Source organism: Theobroma cacao, chromosome 5 (assembly GCF_000208745.1).
Source record: "Theobroma cacao cultivar B97-61/B2 chromosome 5, Criollo_cocoa_genome_V2, whole genome shotgun sequence".
Taxonomy (NCBI): Eukaryota; Viridiplantae; Streptophyta; class Magnoliopsida; order Malvales; family Malvaceae; genus Theobroma; species Theobroma cacao.
In genome coordinates, this window is record NC_030854.1 from 32786280 (window position 1) to 32803093 (window position 16814).

At 39.2% G+C, this 16814-nt stretch overlaps 2 protein-coding genes across 2 annotated transcripts; both read right to left on the reverse strand.

Annotated features, from left to right (window-relative positions):
- LOC18608565 lies at positions 1221–8598 on the reverse strand. Its single transcript, XM_018121039.1, is given in 2 exon segments — positions 1221–4736; positions 4901–8598. Coding segments are annotated over 2 exon segments (7113 nt in total). The 5' UTR covers positions 8504–8598; the 3' UTR covers positions 1221–1226.
- LOC18596011 lies at positions 9768–12871 on the reverse strand. The gene is made up of 2 exons (XM_018121040.1): positions 12833–12871; positions 9768–10755 (listed from the first exon to the last, which is right to left on the reverse strand). Exon 2 carries the CDS (start codon positions 10701–10703, stop codon positions 9768–9770), a length of 936 nt encoding a protein of 311 aa, XP_017976529.1. The 5' UTR covers positions 10704–10755; positions 12833–12871.

Consider the following 16814-nt stretch of genomic DNA (forward strand, 5'->3'; position numbering starts at 1 on the left):
AACAGGTTCGATTTAAATATTGAAATTCCTAGACTTAATTTAGGCTCGACCTATCTCACAACAGGTTCGATTTAAACAAAATTGAGATTCCTAGACTTAATCTAGGCTCGACCCATCTCATAACCAGTTCGATTTAAATATTGAAATTCCTAGACTTAATCTAGTCTCGACCTATCTCACAACAGGTTCGATTTAAAAATTGAAATTCCTAGACTTAATCTAGTCTCGACTTATCTCACAACAGGTTTGATTTAAAAATTGAAATTTTCAGACTTAATCTAGGCTCGACCTATCTCACAACAGGTTCGATTTAAAAAATTTCCTTAATGCTAACTTAATTGGATTAACATGAAATGAAAAGACTCAAATCCTTCCATTAAAGTTTTACAATCTCAATATTTTAGGTTGAGTGAATTTCGACCTTCAAAGCTTGGGGCATGAATTAATTTTGATTCTTGTCGAGTGCGTGGCTAAACATGTATGCATGATTGAGATGATAGAATGCTTTTCATGTTTATGATTCATTAAGGTTCCAAGACCTTCTCGCTTCATTCGATTTTTCACTGCAACTTTCGATCTTCTTTGCCTGTTTTCTTTCCTCCTGTAGAATTCAGGTAACTCTAGACTTTCCCTAAGTACCCTCTCTTTTGACATCTGACTTTGCCTTAGGTTCAAGGCTCTGCCATTCTTTTTTTCATCATTAAGTCTTTTGCTGAACAATGAGTGTAATTTCTTGCTTAATTAGTTTATTTCTTTTACCAATTATCATTCATTTCTATGACAATCACTATGTGAATCATGGGATGGTAAATAACGAAAGAGTTAAAATAAAGAGGCGAATAAGAACTTCATATATGAGGAATCAAATAGTTCAAGGCAAACAGGATTTACAGGGCAAACATTAGATCTTTAAATAATGAACACTCAGACCACTAAGAGAAAACAATCTGATATTCGACTTCAAGAATTGTCCTTGATTGATGCTTTGAGCAAATCTGTAGGTTGCAGATTCCCTAGTTTTCCCTATTTTGTGAAATTGTGGAGCTCCATTCATTGTGTATTTCTACCTCAATCTTGTGTTCCCTTGAGGCTGACATCCTCAAATTCCATTCTAACTTTCTGCTTTTCGGCCTCAAGCCGCCCTTTTCGGGTTTTCAGCATGAGCCTCCTCATTTAGGTACGAGCTGCCCTTTTCGGGTTTTCAGCACGAACCCCTTCCATTTTTTTTAAGCATAGTACTTCTTCACCGTATCCGCATTTATTGGATTAGGCAAATCTCCCCCATCCATGTCAGCCAAAATCAAGTCTCCTCCTGAAAAAGCCTTCTTTACCACGTATGGTCCTTCCCAATTCGGCATCCACTTTCCCCGAAAGTGAGTTTGATTAGGGAGTATTCTCTTGAGAACCAACTCTCCTTCTCGGAACTGTCTGGGATGAACTTTTTTCTCGTATGCTCACATCATCCTTCGTTGGTACATCTAACCATGACAAAGAGCCGCAAGCCTTCTCTCCTTAATCAGATTCAACTGTTCGTAGCGGGAGCGGACCCACTCAGCATCTTTCAATTCTGTTTCCATCAACACCCTCAATGATGGGATTTCTACTTCAACAGGTAGAACTGCTTCTGCACCGTATACTAATGAGTATGGAGTTACCCCGGTGGAGGTACGCACAGAAGTTCGATATGCATGTAAGGCAAAAGAAAGTTTCTCATGCCAGTCTTTATAAACTTCAGTCATCTTTTCGACAATCTTTTTGATATTTTTGTTGGCTGCCTCTACCGCTCCGTTCATCTTCAGACGGTAAGTTGTCGAGTTGTGATGCTTGATCTTGAATTTAGCGCAAACATCCTTCACCATCGCACCATTCAAATTGCTTGCATTATCCATAATGATCCTTTTTGGAAGCCCATACCGACATATGATCTCCTTTTGGATGAACCTGCACACCACCTTTTGTGTCACATTGGCATAGAAAGCTGCTTCTACCCATTTCGTGAAATAATCAATGGCCACCAATATGAATCGATGTCCATTAGAGGCTTTTGGCGTAATAAGTCCAATCACGTCCATTCCCCACATTGAAAATGGCCAAGGTGCCGTGAAAACGTGCAATGGGGCTGGTGGAGCATGGATTCTATCAGCGTATACTTGACACTTGTGGCATTTTCGAGCAAAGTTTATGCAGTCTGATTCCAATGTCAACCAATAATAACCAGCTCTCATAATTTGTCTAGCCAACATATGTCCATTAGCATGAGCTCCACAAGTTCCTTCGTGGACTTCTTTCATTATTTTGTTGGCTTCCGCAACATCCACACATCTCAAGAGTACTTGATCTCGACTCCTTTTGTAGAGCACTTCTCCGCTAAGGAAGAAACCCATTGCTAATCTTCGAAGAGTTCGCTTGTCATTATCGGTGACATTCTCAGGATATGCCTGGTGCTTGATGTATTGCATGATATCATGATACCACGGCTTACCATCAACCTCTTCTTCAACATTCAAGCAGTGTGCGGAGACTTCACGGACTTCTAAATCAAAAGGGCGTACATCGGCCGCCTCTTTTATTTTGAACATCGCTGCGAGGGTGGCCAAAGCATCAGCAATCTGATTCTCTTCTCGAGGCAAATGGTTGAAGCTGATTTCTTTGAACTGTTTGCTTAATTCTGTAACCAGCTTTTTATATGGAACTAGTTTAGGATCTCTAGTTTCCCATTCACCTTTCATTTGACATATCACTAAAGCCGAATCTCCGTAAACATCTATCGCGTCAGCCTTCATATCAATTGCTGCTTGTAATCCCATTACCAACGCCTCATACTCCGCCATATTGTTAGTACAATTGAAATTCAATCTCGCCGTGGCTGGATAGTACTTTCCATTTGGAGAAATCAACACTGCCCCAATTCCGTGCCCCAAAGCATTGGATGCTCCATCAAAATACACCTTCCATGGATTAAGTTCATTGGGACCAACCTCTTCTATATGCAAGACGACCATCAAATCTTCATCTGGAAAATCGAAACTTACAGATTCATAATCTTCATTAGCTCGATCTGCAAGGAAATCGGCGATGGCGCTCCCTTTGATTGATTTTTGGGACACATACACAATGTCATACTCAGACAATAGCACTTGCCATCGAGCTATTCTTCCGGACAGGCAGGGTTTTTCAAAAATGTACTTGATGGGATCTAATTTCGCCACCAACCATGTTGTGTGATACAACATATACTGCCGGAGCCTCTGAGCGGTCCATGCTAGTGCACAACACATCTTTTCGAGCGCAGAATATTTGGACTCATACTCCATGAATTTCTTGCTCAAGTAATATACGGCTCGTTCTTTCTTCCCAGTTTCATCATGTTGTCCCAATACACATCCCATAGAATTCTTGTTCACAGTCAAATACAGAATGAGAGGTTTTCCGACCGTCGGTGGCATCAACACCGGTGGATTTGTGAGATATTCTTTGATTTTATCAAAGGCTATTTGACATTCTTCATTCCACTCTCCTGGGTCTCGTTTCCGAAGCAGCTTGAAGATTGGATCACATTTGCAGGTGAGCTGGGATATAAATCGAGCAATGTAATTCAGCCTCCCTAAAAATCCTCTCACTTCTTTTTGCGTTTTGGGAGGTGGTAGCTCTTGAATAGCTCGTATTTTATCCGGGTCCACTTCGATTCCTTTTTCACTGACTATGAACCCCAACAATTTCCCAGAGGTTACACCGAAAGTGCATTTTGCAGGATTCAACTTGAGCTGGAACTTCCGCAATCTCTCGAACAGTTTCTTGAGATTGACAGTATGATCCCTTTCTGTATGAGATTTTGCAATCATGTCATCCACGTATACCTCTATCTCTTTATGCATCATATCGTGGAACAAAGCTACCATTGCCCTTTGGTAAGTGGCGCCTGCATTCTTCAATCCAAATGGCATTACTTTGTAACAAAACGTTCCCCACATGGTCACGAACGTTGTTTTTTCCATATCTTCGGGTGCCATCTTAATCTGATTGTAACCAGAAAAGCCATCCATGAATGAGAACAAAGCATGTTTTGCCGTGTTGTCCACAAGAGTATCAATATGTGGCAAAGGGAAGCTATCCTTCGGACTCGCTCTGTTCAAATCCCTATAATCGACGCACATTCGAACTTTTCCATCCTTCTTAGGAACTGGAACTATATTAGCTACCCATTCAGGGTACTTAGCCACCTCTAAAAATCCAGCATCGAATTGCCTTTTTACTTCCTCTTTAATCTTCAGCAACATCTCTGGCTTCATCCTTCTCAACTTCTGTTTAATAGGCTTGCAATCTGGTTCCAAAGGTAACTTGTGAACAACCATGTCAGTATTAAGACCTGGCATGTCCTGATATGACCAAGCAAACACGTCCACATATTCACGGAGCAATTCTTCTAGCTTCTGCCGTTCATCGGATGACAGCGAGGTGCCAATCTTAACCTCTTTCTTCTCTTCCCCATTTCCGAGGTTAATCATTTCCGTGAGTTCCTGATGAGGTAAAATCTCTTTTTCTTCCTGTTCCAACATTCTCGACAAATCAGGGGGTAAGCTGTAGTCATCCACCTCCTCTTCATTTTTCAATTCATCAATGTTCGGAATTATCTCAAAATCGATATTCAAATCGTTGTCTAGATTGTCTTCGTGTTCATTATTTAAAGACCTGCAAACAGGTAAAGTTGGACGGGTGTATGGGCAAGTATTTATTGGCTAAAAGAATAGATGAAAGGAAATATGCAAAAAGATTGATGAATTATGAAACACATTATGCATTGTCATTTATTCAAATGATGAAGGTAACAGAAAGCCCTACTTAAACAGGAAATTAATCTTAACACCCTTGGGCATAGGCATTTAGATAAAATTGTTCATTACATTTTGGAAGACTTAAAGATGATGGGCAGTTCCGTGGCTGTCCAATTGCTTAGCTCCTCTCCTGGCAGTACTGGATACACCACAGGGATCTTCCCATCAGGTTCTTCATCTCTGATCATATGGATTGATAGCTCATCAAATATCCGTAGAACCTGATTGACCTTTGGTGGCGCTTCGGGATGAATGAAACCTGCAGAGCGAAAAGTCTCATATAGGTGTGGGATTGTCCGTTCCCCGAATTCTTCTTCCTTTCCCTCAAGTTGAGCCATCCTTTTAATCTTCTTTTGAGCTGTCAGTTTCCTTCTCTCTTCTTTGGTAGGCTTGTACCCCAAACCAAACCTTTCTTCGTTCTTCATTGGAGTCAGAGGACGGTTAATTCCTTGTAAATTCTTTCCTAACCCCAAACCAGCACGGCATCCTTTACCCACAGTCTGCTTAACTCCCATTTTAGTGGCTACTGACAAACGAGGGGTTGGTATCACTTTCCTTTCCCCCACATAAGTAGCATTAACAAATTCAAAAGATCTGAAAGAGCATTCTGGGACTTCTTCTGTTGCCTCTACATAGGGAGCAGATGATGGTTGAATAGCCAGTATGTCTTCCTCCGCACATACACTTATCAGTTGGCCTTCAGCTATGAATTTAACTTTTTGATGAAGGGAAGATGGTATGGCTCCAGCCATATGAATCCATGGACGCCCTAACAAGCAATTGTAGGACGGGGCAATGTCCATGACTTGAAATTGGACCTCAAAAATGCAAGGGCCAATTTTTATCGGTAGTTCAATGTCCCCTACCACCTCCCTTGTGGTCCCGTCGAAAGCCCTTACAACCATGCGGCTGGTTCTCATATACGACACATCTACTGGCAACTTGGTTAAAGTAGAGCGAGGCATGACATTTAAAGCGGAACCATTATCGACCAAGACCCTAGGTACGGCATGGTCCTTGCATTTGATGGTAATGTGCAGCGCTTTGTTACTTCCTCGACCACCCGATGGTATTTCTTCATCATTAAAGGCAATGAAGTTTCCCACTGTAATGTTCCCCACGATGTGGTCTAACTTTTCCACTGATATATCTTGTGCCACATAAGCTTGGTTCAAGACTTTGAGCAGTGCGTTCCTGTGTGCTTCCGAATTCAACAGTAAAGACAACAACGAGATGCGAGCGGGCATCTTGGTTAATTGTTCTACCACACTGTATTCACTGTGTTTGATAAACTTGAGAAATTCACCCGCTTCTTTCTCGGTGACAGGATTTTTGACCTCATTGTTCGGGGCAACTACGGATTCGTCAACTTGGTCCTTGGAAAAGGTATCTGCTTTCTTTAGGCCTCCCTCTCCCTGTGCTGGTTTCCCTTTTTCGACTCTTTCTGCTACCTCAGGGGAATAACATCGCCCACTTCGCGTTATACCCCCCACACCAGTTAGGTCTTCAAAAGATGCTTGGGGGGCGGATGAAGCTGTGCCCAAAATATTACACTCATAATTCCATGGGACAGCCTTATCGCTCTTGTAAGGGAATGGGCTGGGGACTTCGATGGTGATACCATTTCTGATCATAGTTGGGGATGTATCATTCATCGGGCTTCTGTTTTCTTCATAGAAGATGGTGAGAGGTTTAGGTTTGTTTGCCCCGAATGAACTTGATGCCACTTCAGCTGGGGTGTCTCCATTTATGGTTCCGACCAAATTCTCTTCAGCTTCTTCATAAAACTCAATTACCGATGAATCCATCAATTCTTGCAACTTACGACGAAAGCCATCACAATTTTGAATGGAATGCCCAATTGCCCCCATATGAAATTTGCAAGAATAAGCGAGATCATGCCCCAATTCCTTTGTGTCGATGGGTTCTGGAGTGATGGCATTTATCTTGGACAACGCCTCAAACACTTTATCCATCGGCGTTTGAATCTCATCAATACCCTTTTTCACCCTTCGAATCATCCCTTCATGTATGGCATTCACAGTCGGTCTTCCATGATTAGGTAACGGGTTCCCATCAACACTCGAACTGTCTTTTTTGGCAAAATTTAAAAGCCCTGCCTTAATGAGCGCTTGGACCTTGTGTTTTAAAGCAGTGCAATTCTCGGTGGAGTGCCCTTGAATTCCAAAATGGTAATCACAATGCGCATTCGGATCATACCATTTCGGGAAAGGTGGTCGGAGTGGTTCTAAAGGGGTTCGAGCAAGGAGTCGATTTTCTATGAGTTGTGGCAGCAATGTAGTGTAAGGGACTGGAATAGGATCAAATTTTGGTCTTTCTGGGGTAGTTTTAGGTCCTCTTTGACCATGGCCAGGATTATTGGTTGAAGCTATCGGCCTTGGTGGTGGAGTTTGTGGAAGAACATTGGTTTGAAATGTTGGTTGCGGGACGGGTTGGTACACATATGGGTTTTGTGTGATGTTGCCTATGTGCGGATAGAAGGGTTGGTATGGAGGGTACGGGTAATATGGGTTAAAGTTGTGGGCTTGTTGGCTGTCGTGAGCGACTGCTTGCACATCCCCTTCTTTCTTCTTGGGCGTACTCCCTTTCTTTGAGCTGGCAACTTCATGCCCTTCAATTTTTCCGCTTTTGATAGCTCCTTCTATTATTTCTCCCGATAAGACCAAATCTGCAAAGTTTTTCGTGGCATTGCCGATCAAGCGCTCATAGAATGGAGCTCGGAGGGTATTTATGAACAAAACAGTCATCTCCTTATCAGTGAGAGGTGGCTGAACTTGCGCTGCTGTATCTCTCCACCTTTGGGCATATTCCTTGAAGTTCTCGCTTTGCTTCTTCTCCATAGTTTGTAATGACAACCGATCAGGGGCTAATTCAGCCACATGCTTGTATTGGGCTATGAAGGCTCTTGCTAAGTCTTTCCAAGTCTTAATACGGTTTCGATCTAGCTGTACGTACCACCGAGCAGCTGACCCAGTCAAGCTGTCTTGGAAAAAATGGATCAGTAACTTATCATCGTGAGACTGTGCAGCCATCTTCCGACAATACATGGTAATATGTGCCATGGGACATTTTGTTCCGTCATATTTTTCAAATTTCGGAACCTTGAACTTGGCAGGGATCAATACATCCGGCACTAAGCATAGCTCGGTTGCGTCCATGGTACCAAACCTATCAACTCCCTCGATAGCACGAAGACGTTCTTCCAACAGATCATACTTTTTCTGGTCTTTTTCATTTTCTCCTGTTTGTGACGAGTCCTTTCTTAGTTTTTCTTGCTCTTTTGGATCGTCTAAATCTGGGACATTTATTGGTTCAGCAGGATTTATCCCAGAATATGGCCCAAATTGCCCATGAATCGGTTGATGGCCTAGCGGGGGTGGTGCATTGTAATAGACGGGTGGGATCACTTGAGGGTGGACCCTTTGAGAGGTTTGGGCATGTGGTGGAGTGAACCCTGGGGGATAGGGTGGATCTTCCCTTTGGTTTCCACTGTCTTGTGCTGGTGGGTTTTCTGACGGAGCTGGCTCTTCGATCGCTCTTTTTCCTTTACTGAGACTCATCATCAATTCCATCATCTTTGCTAACTGTTCTCTCATTTCTTCCTGAGCTCTTTCCATTCTGTCCATTCGCTCTCTTTGTTCTTCTTCCATGATCCTTGCTCGTTGACGCGTATTATGAACACGTTGGTCACTTGGCTTAGGTGGTCGAGCTATTTTGGAACCTTATTATTGATCATAAACATGAATTAGATGCGTATTTGATGCATGAATGAACCCATTATCTTTATTTTTAAATGAAAATACTTATTGCCATGAAATGATGATTTATGCATGTATGAATGATTATGTACTAAAAGTATTCATCACATGACACCCAACAACAAAAGTCATCCATTGCATAAGATATTTGTCTTAGATTACAACTCAAAGGCCATCTAGAAATATTCGCCAATCTTATTATAATGGCTATACACCTCATCTAAATACTTGATCAACTGTTGCTCTTGTTTTCCAACTGGAAAGATCTGGCCCCTTAATATGTCCGTCTTCCAAGCCATGCTTCTCGCCTTGTAAGCCACCTCCCTCATTTGCCAAACCAAGTAATCCATCTGGTCGTGTTTCTCTATATAAGCTTGTCTGTAAGATTCACCCCACTCTTGAATTCTGGTGCTTTGTTGCTTGAGGCGTTCATATTCCTATTGATAAGTCGTCATGACCCCTTCGAGCTCTTCATACTCCTGTCTTAGTAATTAGATGGACTTTTGTTAGAACCACACTTGTCTTCTTAGTCCATCATTGTGCGTTTGAAGTTCATTGCCTCGATTTTCTCTCATCTGTATTTCCTTTTGAAGTTCACTGGTCGTGGCAGAAAACTTATCATTCAGGCTCTCATACTTCCCTTCCATTTTTCGAACTTTCTTTCTTTGTTCAATTACCTTTTTTTTTTCATTTTCTCACACTCTTTTTGGAGGTCTTCATACCGTTGCTTCCAACTGGCATTTTCAGCTTCGGACTTTTTTCGAGCCAACTCACTTTCGAGCAAAGCATCTCGTGGTTCTGGATCAACTAGGCCACGCAGTGCATCTTCTTTCGAATATACCATATCCTTAACTCGTTGGTCATGCCATATATGATATCCAGTAGTCACTTCATCGGTGTACCTCCCTTGATCAACTCGGCTTGTTTTCTTCCAAGCTTGTGCAATCTCCTCAATCTTTTTCAGAAAACCCGACTCTCCATAAGCAAACTCCAAAGTATTAAGTCGGTGTGTCATCGGCACAAACTGCTCTGACCCGAATTGTTTTCTCACCATAATTGGGGCGTAACTGACTGCTCCCCATGGCCCCATTAACGGTACCCAAGGTTCATTTCTGCATTTGTACAAGATCGGGTGATACGGCATCCACGGAGCTCTCTAAGTTACTTCCACACTCATGAGTTCTCGAAGTCTAGAGATCCATTGCTCCTTGGTCCTATTTTTTGGCCATTCACTCTCACAAAATTCTCTGACAGGGGCGGTTTGTGGATGAAATGGTTTTCTGAACTTATCGACCTTGCATTCAAAATGACTTACTATCCAGATAGAAAGAATTTGTGCACATCCCACAAATCGTCTTTCCCCTTTTCTTCGACAGTAATTCAGTGAGCTGAGAGTTTCTGCTAGAATAGAGGGTGAAGGATTGGCCTTGTTGATGACTTGCTCGAAGAAATCTATAATTCCGACTTCTGTATGCCCCAAAACTTTGAGGAAGATCACTAGCCCATAAATTCCCAAGGCCATCACAAGCTGTCCTTGCTCGATGTCCCGATGCTTTATGATATAACTACGTAGAAAACTCCACGGGATACATTCATTGTCCCCTTTTTTCCTTAGGTTCTGATCAACTTCGGCCGAAGTAATACCCATCATCTTGGCTAACTTTTGCCTGTGTCCGGTCTTTTGTCCTCTCCAATATATCTTGTTCGGATTATCGAGATCGATTTGTAGGAGAGCCGAGTACTCTTCGATTGTGGGGACCATATCCACCTTATTGAACACGAAGCATCCATACGACGAATCCCAAAATTGCACAATGGCCTTCAACAACTGTTCATCTATCTGGACCTTAAGGAGTCGAGCTATGTGGCCATATTTCCTATCGAAATTTGCCCGAGTGGTAGCCCCCCACTTATCCCATATGTTGAGCAAATCGGTGAAGTCGTTCTGTTTGAGATCAAGGTGGACCCTATCAGGTAGTGATGAGAAGTGATCCTTTGACAAGCAATCTCCTTCACTTTGTTGGGTACTCGCCATATGCTGAGTCACTTGATAAATTCCATCGTAACTTGAGGATGGCCATGATGACTCCATGTATGCAACTGGATCTACTCTGTTAATGGTTGTCAGGTGACAAATACTTTTCCTATTATGATGCAAATATGCATATGACAAAAAATTCAAGTTAGCACTATAAACAAGAATTCCAAAAGATGAATGAAAGTAATTAATAACCTGATACCTTTATTACTCGCAGAGAAGAATTTAGAACAAGGGGATTATGAAAATTCCTTCATGTGTACCTAGTCAAAAGGTATATTCTCACAGGTGAAGCTCTACCTAAGCAAAGGCGACTCTCGGTATTCTACATGCTAAGTTTGGGTTGAAAATGAAGCTAAAGGTTCCCAAATCGCTCCTCACTGTCGTCCACACGGACTAGTAAGGCACCCCGGTCCTCACCCATTACAGGTTTCAAACGGACTAGGTTCGATTTGAGTGAGAGTTTTCACTAGCCCATGCGGAGGTTATCACCTCACGAGAGCATAGCTACTTAACTCCCTCCTAATTAAGGACAAAGTCCGGGTGGAAGGCTTATGCATGAATGCAAGATGTGTAGTGTGTAAGAAGGAATATACCGACCTTGGACCAATAATTTCACATTCCCCTTATCCTAAATTTCTCGTAATTTATTAAAAATAGTGAAGTAATAATAACAAAATAAATGAATACATTAAACAAAAATATGCAAAATTGATGCTAGGGAAAACAACAAATTATTTAAGGCTTAAGATAACTTATGATTAATTAATGGCTTGACTCTCGATGTCCTCAGTGGAGTCGGCATCTGTCGTAACGTGCGAGTTCGGGAACCCGTCCGCCAGACGCGGGCGAAAATTAAAATCTGGTTAGGAGTCGCCACCAATCTTTTTTATCTAAGGTGTGATTAGTCACCTATTAACCCGATTCTAATCGACGAAGTCCTAAATTAATTTTAGGCCCGTCGAAAGAACGAGAACTGGTCTACATTTTTAGAGATGGGTTCGGGAGTGCGGTTACGCACGGAGAAGGGTTAGCACCTCTGTGGCTCCCGTTCCACGAACGGTACCTTTAATCTTAAGTTATCTTAATATAGCCTACTTTTAATTTAATCCCTACTTGTTAATTAAATTTTTGTTAAATTGACTGACTGAGAGTTTTTATTTGTTTGGTTTTACGTATGCACATGATGCAAGCGTGAAATGATGTCATGACTTGTTTATTTTAAATGATGGAGTCGGTAATCTTTTATTGGAAAATTATTCGAAGACCATCCCAACGCTTTGGTGAAGTCTCGAAATTCTCCTCACATAGAAATATCTCCGGAAGAACTCGTCTCTACAAGCTCCTCGGAGAAATCCCATCATCGGGACTCCCGCACCATTTGCAAGGTAAATATGGCATGCTATGACAGGATAAAATGATGATATCTACATGCACGCGTTTATTGATTTAGGTGATTTATAATTCACCCAATTATGTGTTTAAAAAATTTTGGATTATTTATTATTTATTATTTTTTATTTTTATATATATTTTATTTTTTGGTTTTCTATTTAAATCCATATTCGTTGTTGGTTAATTTTTTTACTTGATTACAAAGCTTATCTAATAAATAATTAATTATTTTTTTTAACGATTGAATTAACTTTATTTAGTAATATTTATTTAAGCTCATTAGCTAATTAATTCGAATGTAACAAAATTTTCTTACATATATTATTTTTAACAATGACTATTTGACTTAATGGATTTTGAAATTTAGAGTTCAGATTTATCTCGACGCTTCGGTGAAAATTCGTCTCGAACTTCGCACCCGAAAAACATCCACCCGAAGAGGCAACTCTTTGCCCCTTTTAGGTGGTAATACTCAAATATTTGTTTCAATTATATTATTTATTATTATTTATTTATTTTTCATTTATTATTATTATTTTTTAAAAAAATAAAAAAAATAATATTATATATATATATATATATACATTCGCATCATGAATTATTATTATTATTATTATTTTATTATTTGCAAGCCTCTAAATATATTTATAATATTAATATTTTTTATTCACTTATTATCGTTATTGTTATTATTTATATATTTTTATTAAAGCTAAGCAAACAATAAAATAAACTGGATAAGTCCAAAACAACAAACCCAAATCCACAAGAAACGAGTAAGGCCTCACCTTGCTTGGGCTAGAATGATGGCCCAAGTTGTCTGGGCTACACGGAGGTCTCCCAAGCTTGTTTCCTTGGTCCGTCTGGCCCTCTCCTAAACGCGCCGTTTTGGGGCTCCGGGGACTCCCTCAAACGACGACGTTTAGGCGTCGATCTTTTGAATTCTTCACTCCACTGAAACGACACCGTTTAGACCCTAAACTCGGGTATATAAATTCCGTTTTTGGCCTTTCTTCTCATTTTCAGATTTCATTTTCTCTCTCTAGCTGCACCCTCTCTGCCTTCTCTCTAAAAACCTTCTTTCCTCTCTTCGCCGGCGTCGGCGTCCTCCCCTCTCTTCTCCCAAATCTCTCGCCGGCTTCTTCACACTCTCCCTAACCTCAAAATCCCCCTATTATTCTCCAAAACCCATCAATCGGATCTAGATCTACTCCCCTAAATCGCCTCTGATCGATTTCCCTTCACCGATTCCTTCCCCGCGCCGACACCTCCCCTGCGATCGTACCCTCTTCTCGGTTCACCGCCAATCGAACACACCCACACAGATTGATTCTCTTCCTCTCACCCACTACCCGAACCCCCTTTTGTTCAAACACTGAATTAATTTTGGCTTTCTTTTTTGTTTGGGTTTTTTTTCTGATTGCTTTTTGGTTGATTATTTTGTGTGGCTCAGTCTTGCTGCTGGTAGATTTAGGATTTTTTTTTTATCTGTGTTCTTGCCCCTTTTTTTGGATTTTGCAGGTAGTCTTTTAAGAGCCGGGTTGTCCAAAAATTTGGACAACCCGGTGAGGGGGGTTCTGGCACCAGGGAGTTGGTGGCCAGAACCCCATCATGCGTGGTGGTTGGGGAAAGGATGGCTGGGCGTACGCCCAGCCATCCACTTTTTTGTACGCCCAGCCATCTCCTTTTTTTTATATTTTTATATTTTTATATTATTTTATATTTTAGTTTATTTTATTATAAATTAAAATTATTTATTTATTTATTATTATTATATATTTTTTAAGTGTCTACAACATTGCAATTTGATTAAAAAATTAATAAATTTTGAAAAGCTTACAATAGCAATGCTGTTATGATCGATCTGGGAATGCTGCTGTTAAAAACACCAAATTTCTTTCCCAAGTTGCAACGATGAAAGAAAGAACAAGGAGAGAACTACATATAAACCACCTGTGGGAATTTTAAGAAGAAAAGAGATTATTATAGCCAAAGTGATGGCAAACCACGGGTAGTGGTTAATGACTGAATGTACTCCAAAAAACTTCTTTTTTTTTTTATTTTTCATTTCATGATCATAATACACCAAAACATTTACATCATTAATAAAATGCTGGTTTATCCAAAAAGGAAATAATAATTATGCTCTGAAACTTTGCTGCCATTCAAGGGTTTACTCTTCGTGATAGACACGTATTTGGAATACTGAAAATAAGAAGGGGAGGAATAGCTAAACCGGCTACTTTGTGGAGTTACAAAAGCAAAAAAGATTTGGAGAAAACCCACTTTTAAATTACTAACCTCAAAATTTGAAAATTTGGGAAGCTCAAGTTCGAGATCAATTGAAAAATTGAAACCTCAAACTCTATTAAAGTTAATTTTTCATACTAAAAATTAATTTTTAAAAAAAATATTAGAATGTTTATTTAGTTTGATTAGACTAGAATGTTAAAGTAAAATTGATTAATTAGAGATAAATGTACAACAGAAAAAAAATACTGTATAAACAGGTATTATATCAAACTTATAACTGTAATATGCTAGCTTGAAAAAAACTTAAAAAAACTAATTGAATCTAAAACCACTAGTGTTAATTACTAAAATATTAGAATCTCACTCATTAATTTGGTAATTTTGATCAATAGGCTTCTGCTGTTTTGTGGATTTTCTTTTCTCTGTGTGGAGAGGGGCTTTTCTGTCTTGTGTTATTGTGGGATAAAGGCCGTCCGCTCCTTATATTTGTCTTGATGTTGGGTTAGGTATGTGAACCTGTTCCATTTTGTGTTGTAAACGGGTTGGTTGTTTCTCTGTGGTAGTAGGTGTCGAAGGAATTCAAATCCTCTGGTCCCTTTTTCTGCCCCACAAATTGTTGGTTATTTTTTTTGAAAAGTTATATTTTATTGAAATCTCACAACTTAGTATACCAATAATAGACAAATGACAATTTATGAGAGTTGAGGTAAATAATGCAGTAAGAAATGAGGACAGTAGACTTGGATTCGGTGTTGAAGTCTTATGGTCACGAGTGTTTAAGGTGTTCTGCAGCCAGAACTTTTTTGGATTTTTGCCTAATGATCAATATTTTTATCATCACTTAGGCTATGCCAAGATCTTGGATCAATCTTCGTCATATTTAATAAATAAAAACGTTTGATTGTGAAAATTTCTCTTTTGCTAATTTTTGTTTTTAAATGGCAAGGAAATTTTATTAAAAATTAATTTGCTACTCAGATTTGATCTCGACTTGACATAGAACACGTCAGATTGAGTAGCTAATCATTGGCCTAGCTAGAGACTACAGTTCGGCAGGACAAGTATAAAGAAAATCTTGTCATCAGCTATAAAATTAATATACAAGATAGAGTGGAATTATTTAGAAGGCATGGTGCACATGATAAGGTTTTCTAATAAAAAAGTTTTTATTGATTATGACTTGCGTCCATGCGGTAAATTATTAGGTGATGATTGATAGAAAATTAACAGTGTGGGACGATTATTTCGAGGATGGGACTCACACAAGGAGATCTTGTCATCATCGTATTTGTTCCTTTATGTGTGGCATGCGCCTTTCCCGTCTTTTGCACAAGGTTTGAGGAGTCGCAACCACAAAACGTATTGTTTGCAACGATAACCTACCAGTTTTAAGAGCAACTAACATTAAGTAATATAATTAATGACATATTGTTTGTATCATGTGCAAATGTCTCATAAAGCATTTCAATGGCTTCTGAGTTTATGGGTATATCATATATAAAACCCAATTGGCAGAGCAAGGATTGCGGTTGCATTCCTTTGGTTCAATCGTTTCTTCTCAAATTTCCAAATCTTTACTTGAAAGGGGAAGAGATGTAACAGGGTTCAAATACCCAGGAGATTTAACAATATCAGTAACTAAACAACAAGCACAAGGCCCTTATGCTAAACTTTATATATAACTAATTTTTTATATTAATTCAAGATTTACCCTCACATAAATTTAAAATTACAAACTATACTTATTTATATGCATGATTTGATAACAAAATTAATATTGATCAAATTAATTGCCGAAATTCAATTCACTATGATCTTCTTCTTCCTTAAACTATTTCATGCTCCAATAGATGAGAATTTTAATGTTTTTTATGTAGACAAGAGAGGGACCTAATCTTACTTTTATATAGTGAATTTTTAGTCTCACTCATTATAAGATTTAATATTTCTCAAGTTTACACTTTTAAATTCACATACTAGATTATATTATGGATTATAATATTATTTCTTTATCAAAATAAAATTAACTTAGCTTGATATTGATAAAATACAAAAAAATAATAATGCAATTTTGAAAAGTAAATTTCTTGAAATCGAATCAATGGTTAAGACAGCTAAAAGCTTTGTGGACTCAATTTTGAAACCAAATTGCTCCTGAGACTATACCAAATACCATTCTTTCTAATAAAATTTTCTGATGTCAGAAAACAACAATAAATACAAAGATATAACACCAACTATAATCACAGATATCACTCAATCCTATTGATGTAAACTCAATGTGGAAGTGTAGCAATGAACATCAACACTTTCTTGATGATACATTTCATGTGTTGTTTTCATTTGTCGATCACTTTATTCTCCACTTTATTCTCTATTTTATGTAGCTCAAGCTTGAAAGAGAAACACTTTATGATTTATCCAATTAACATGTATATCTGTCTTATAAATCTTGAGATATATTTTATGTGTCAAAAATATACTCTTAAGGCTATCAATTTATACCTTAACCTACAC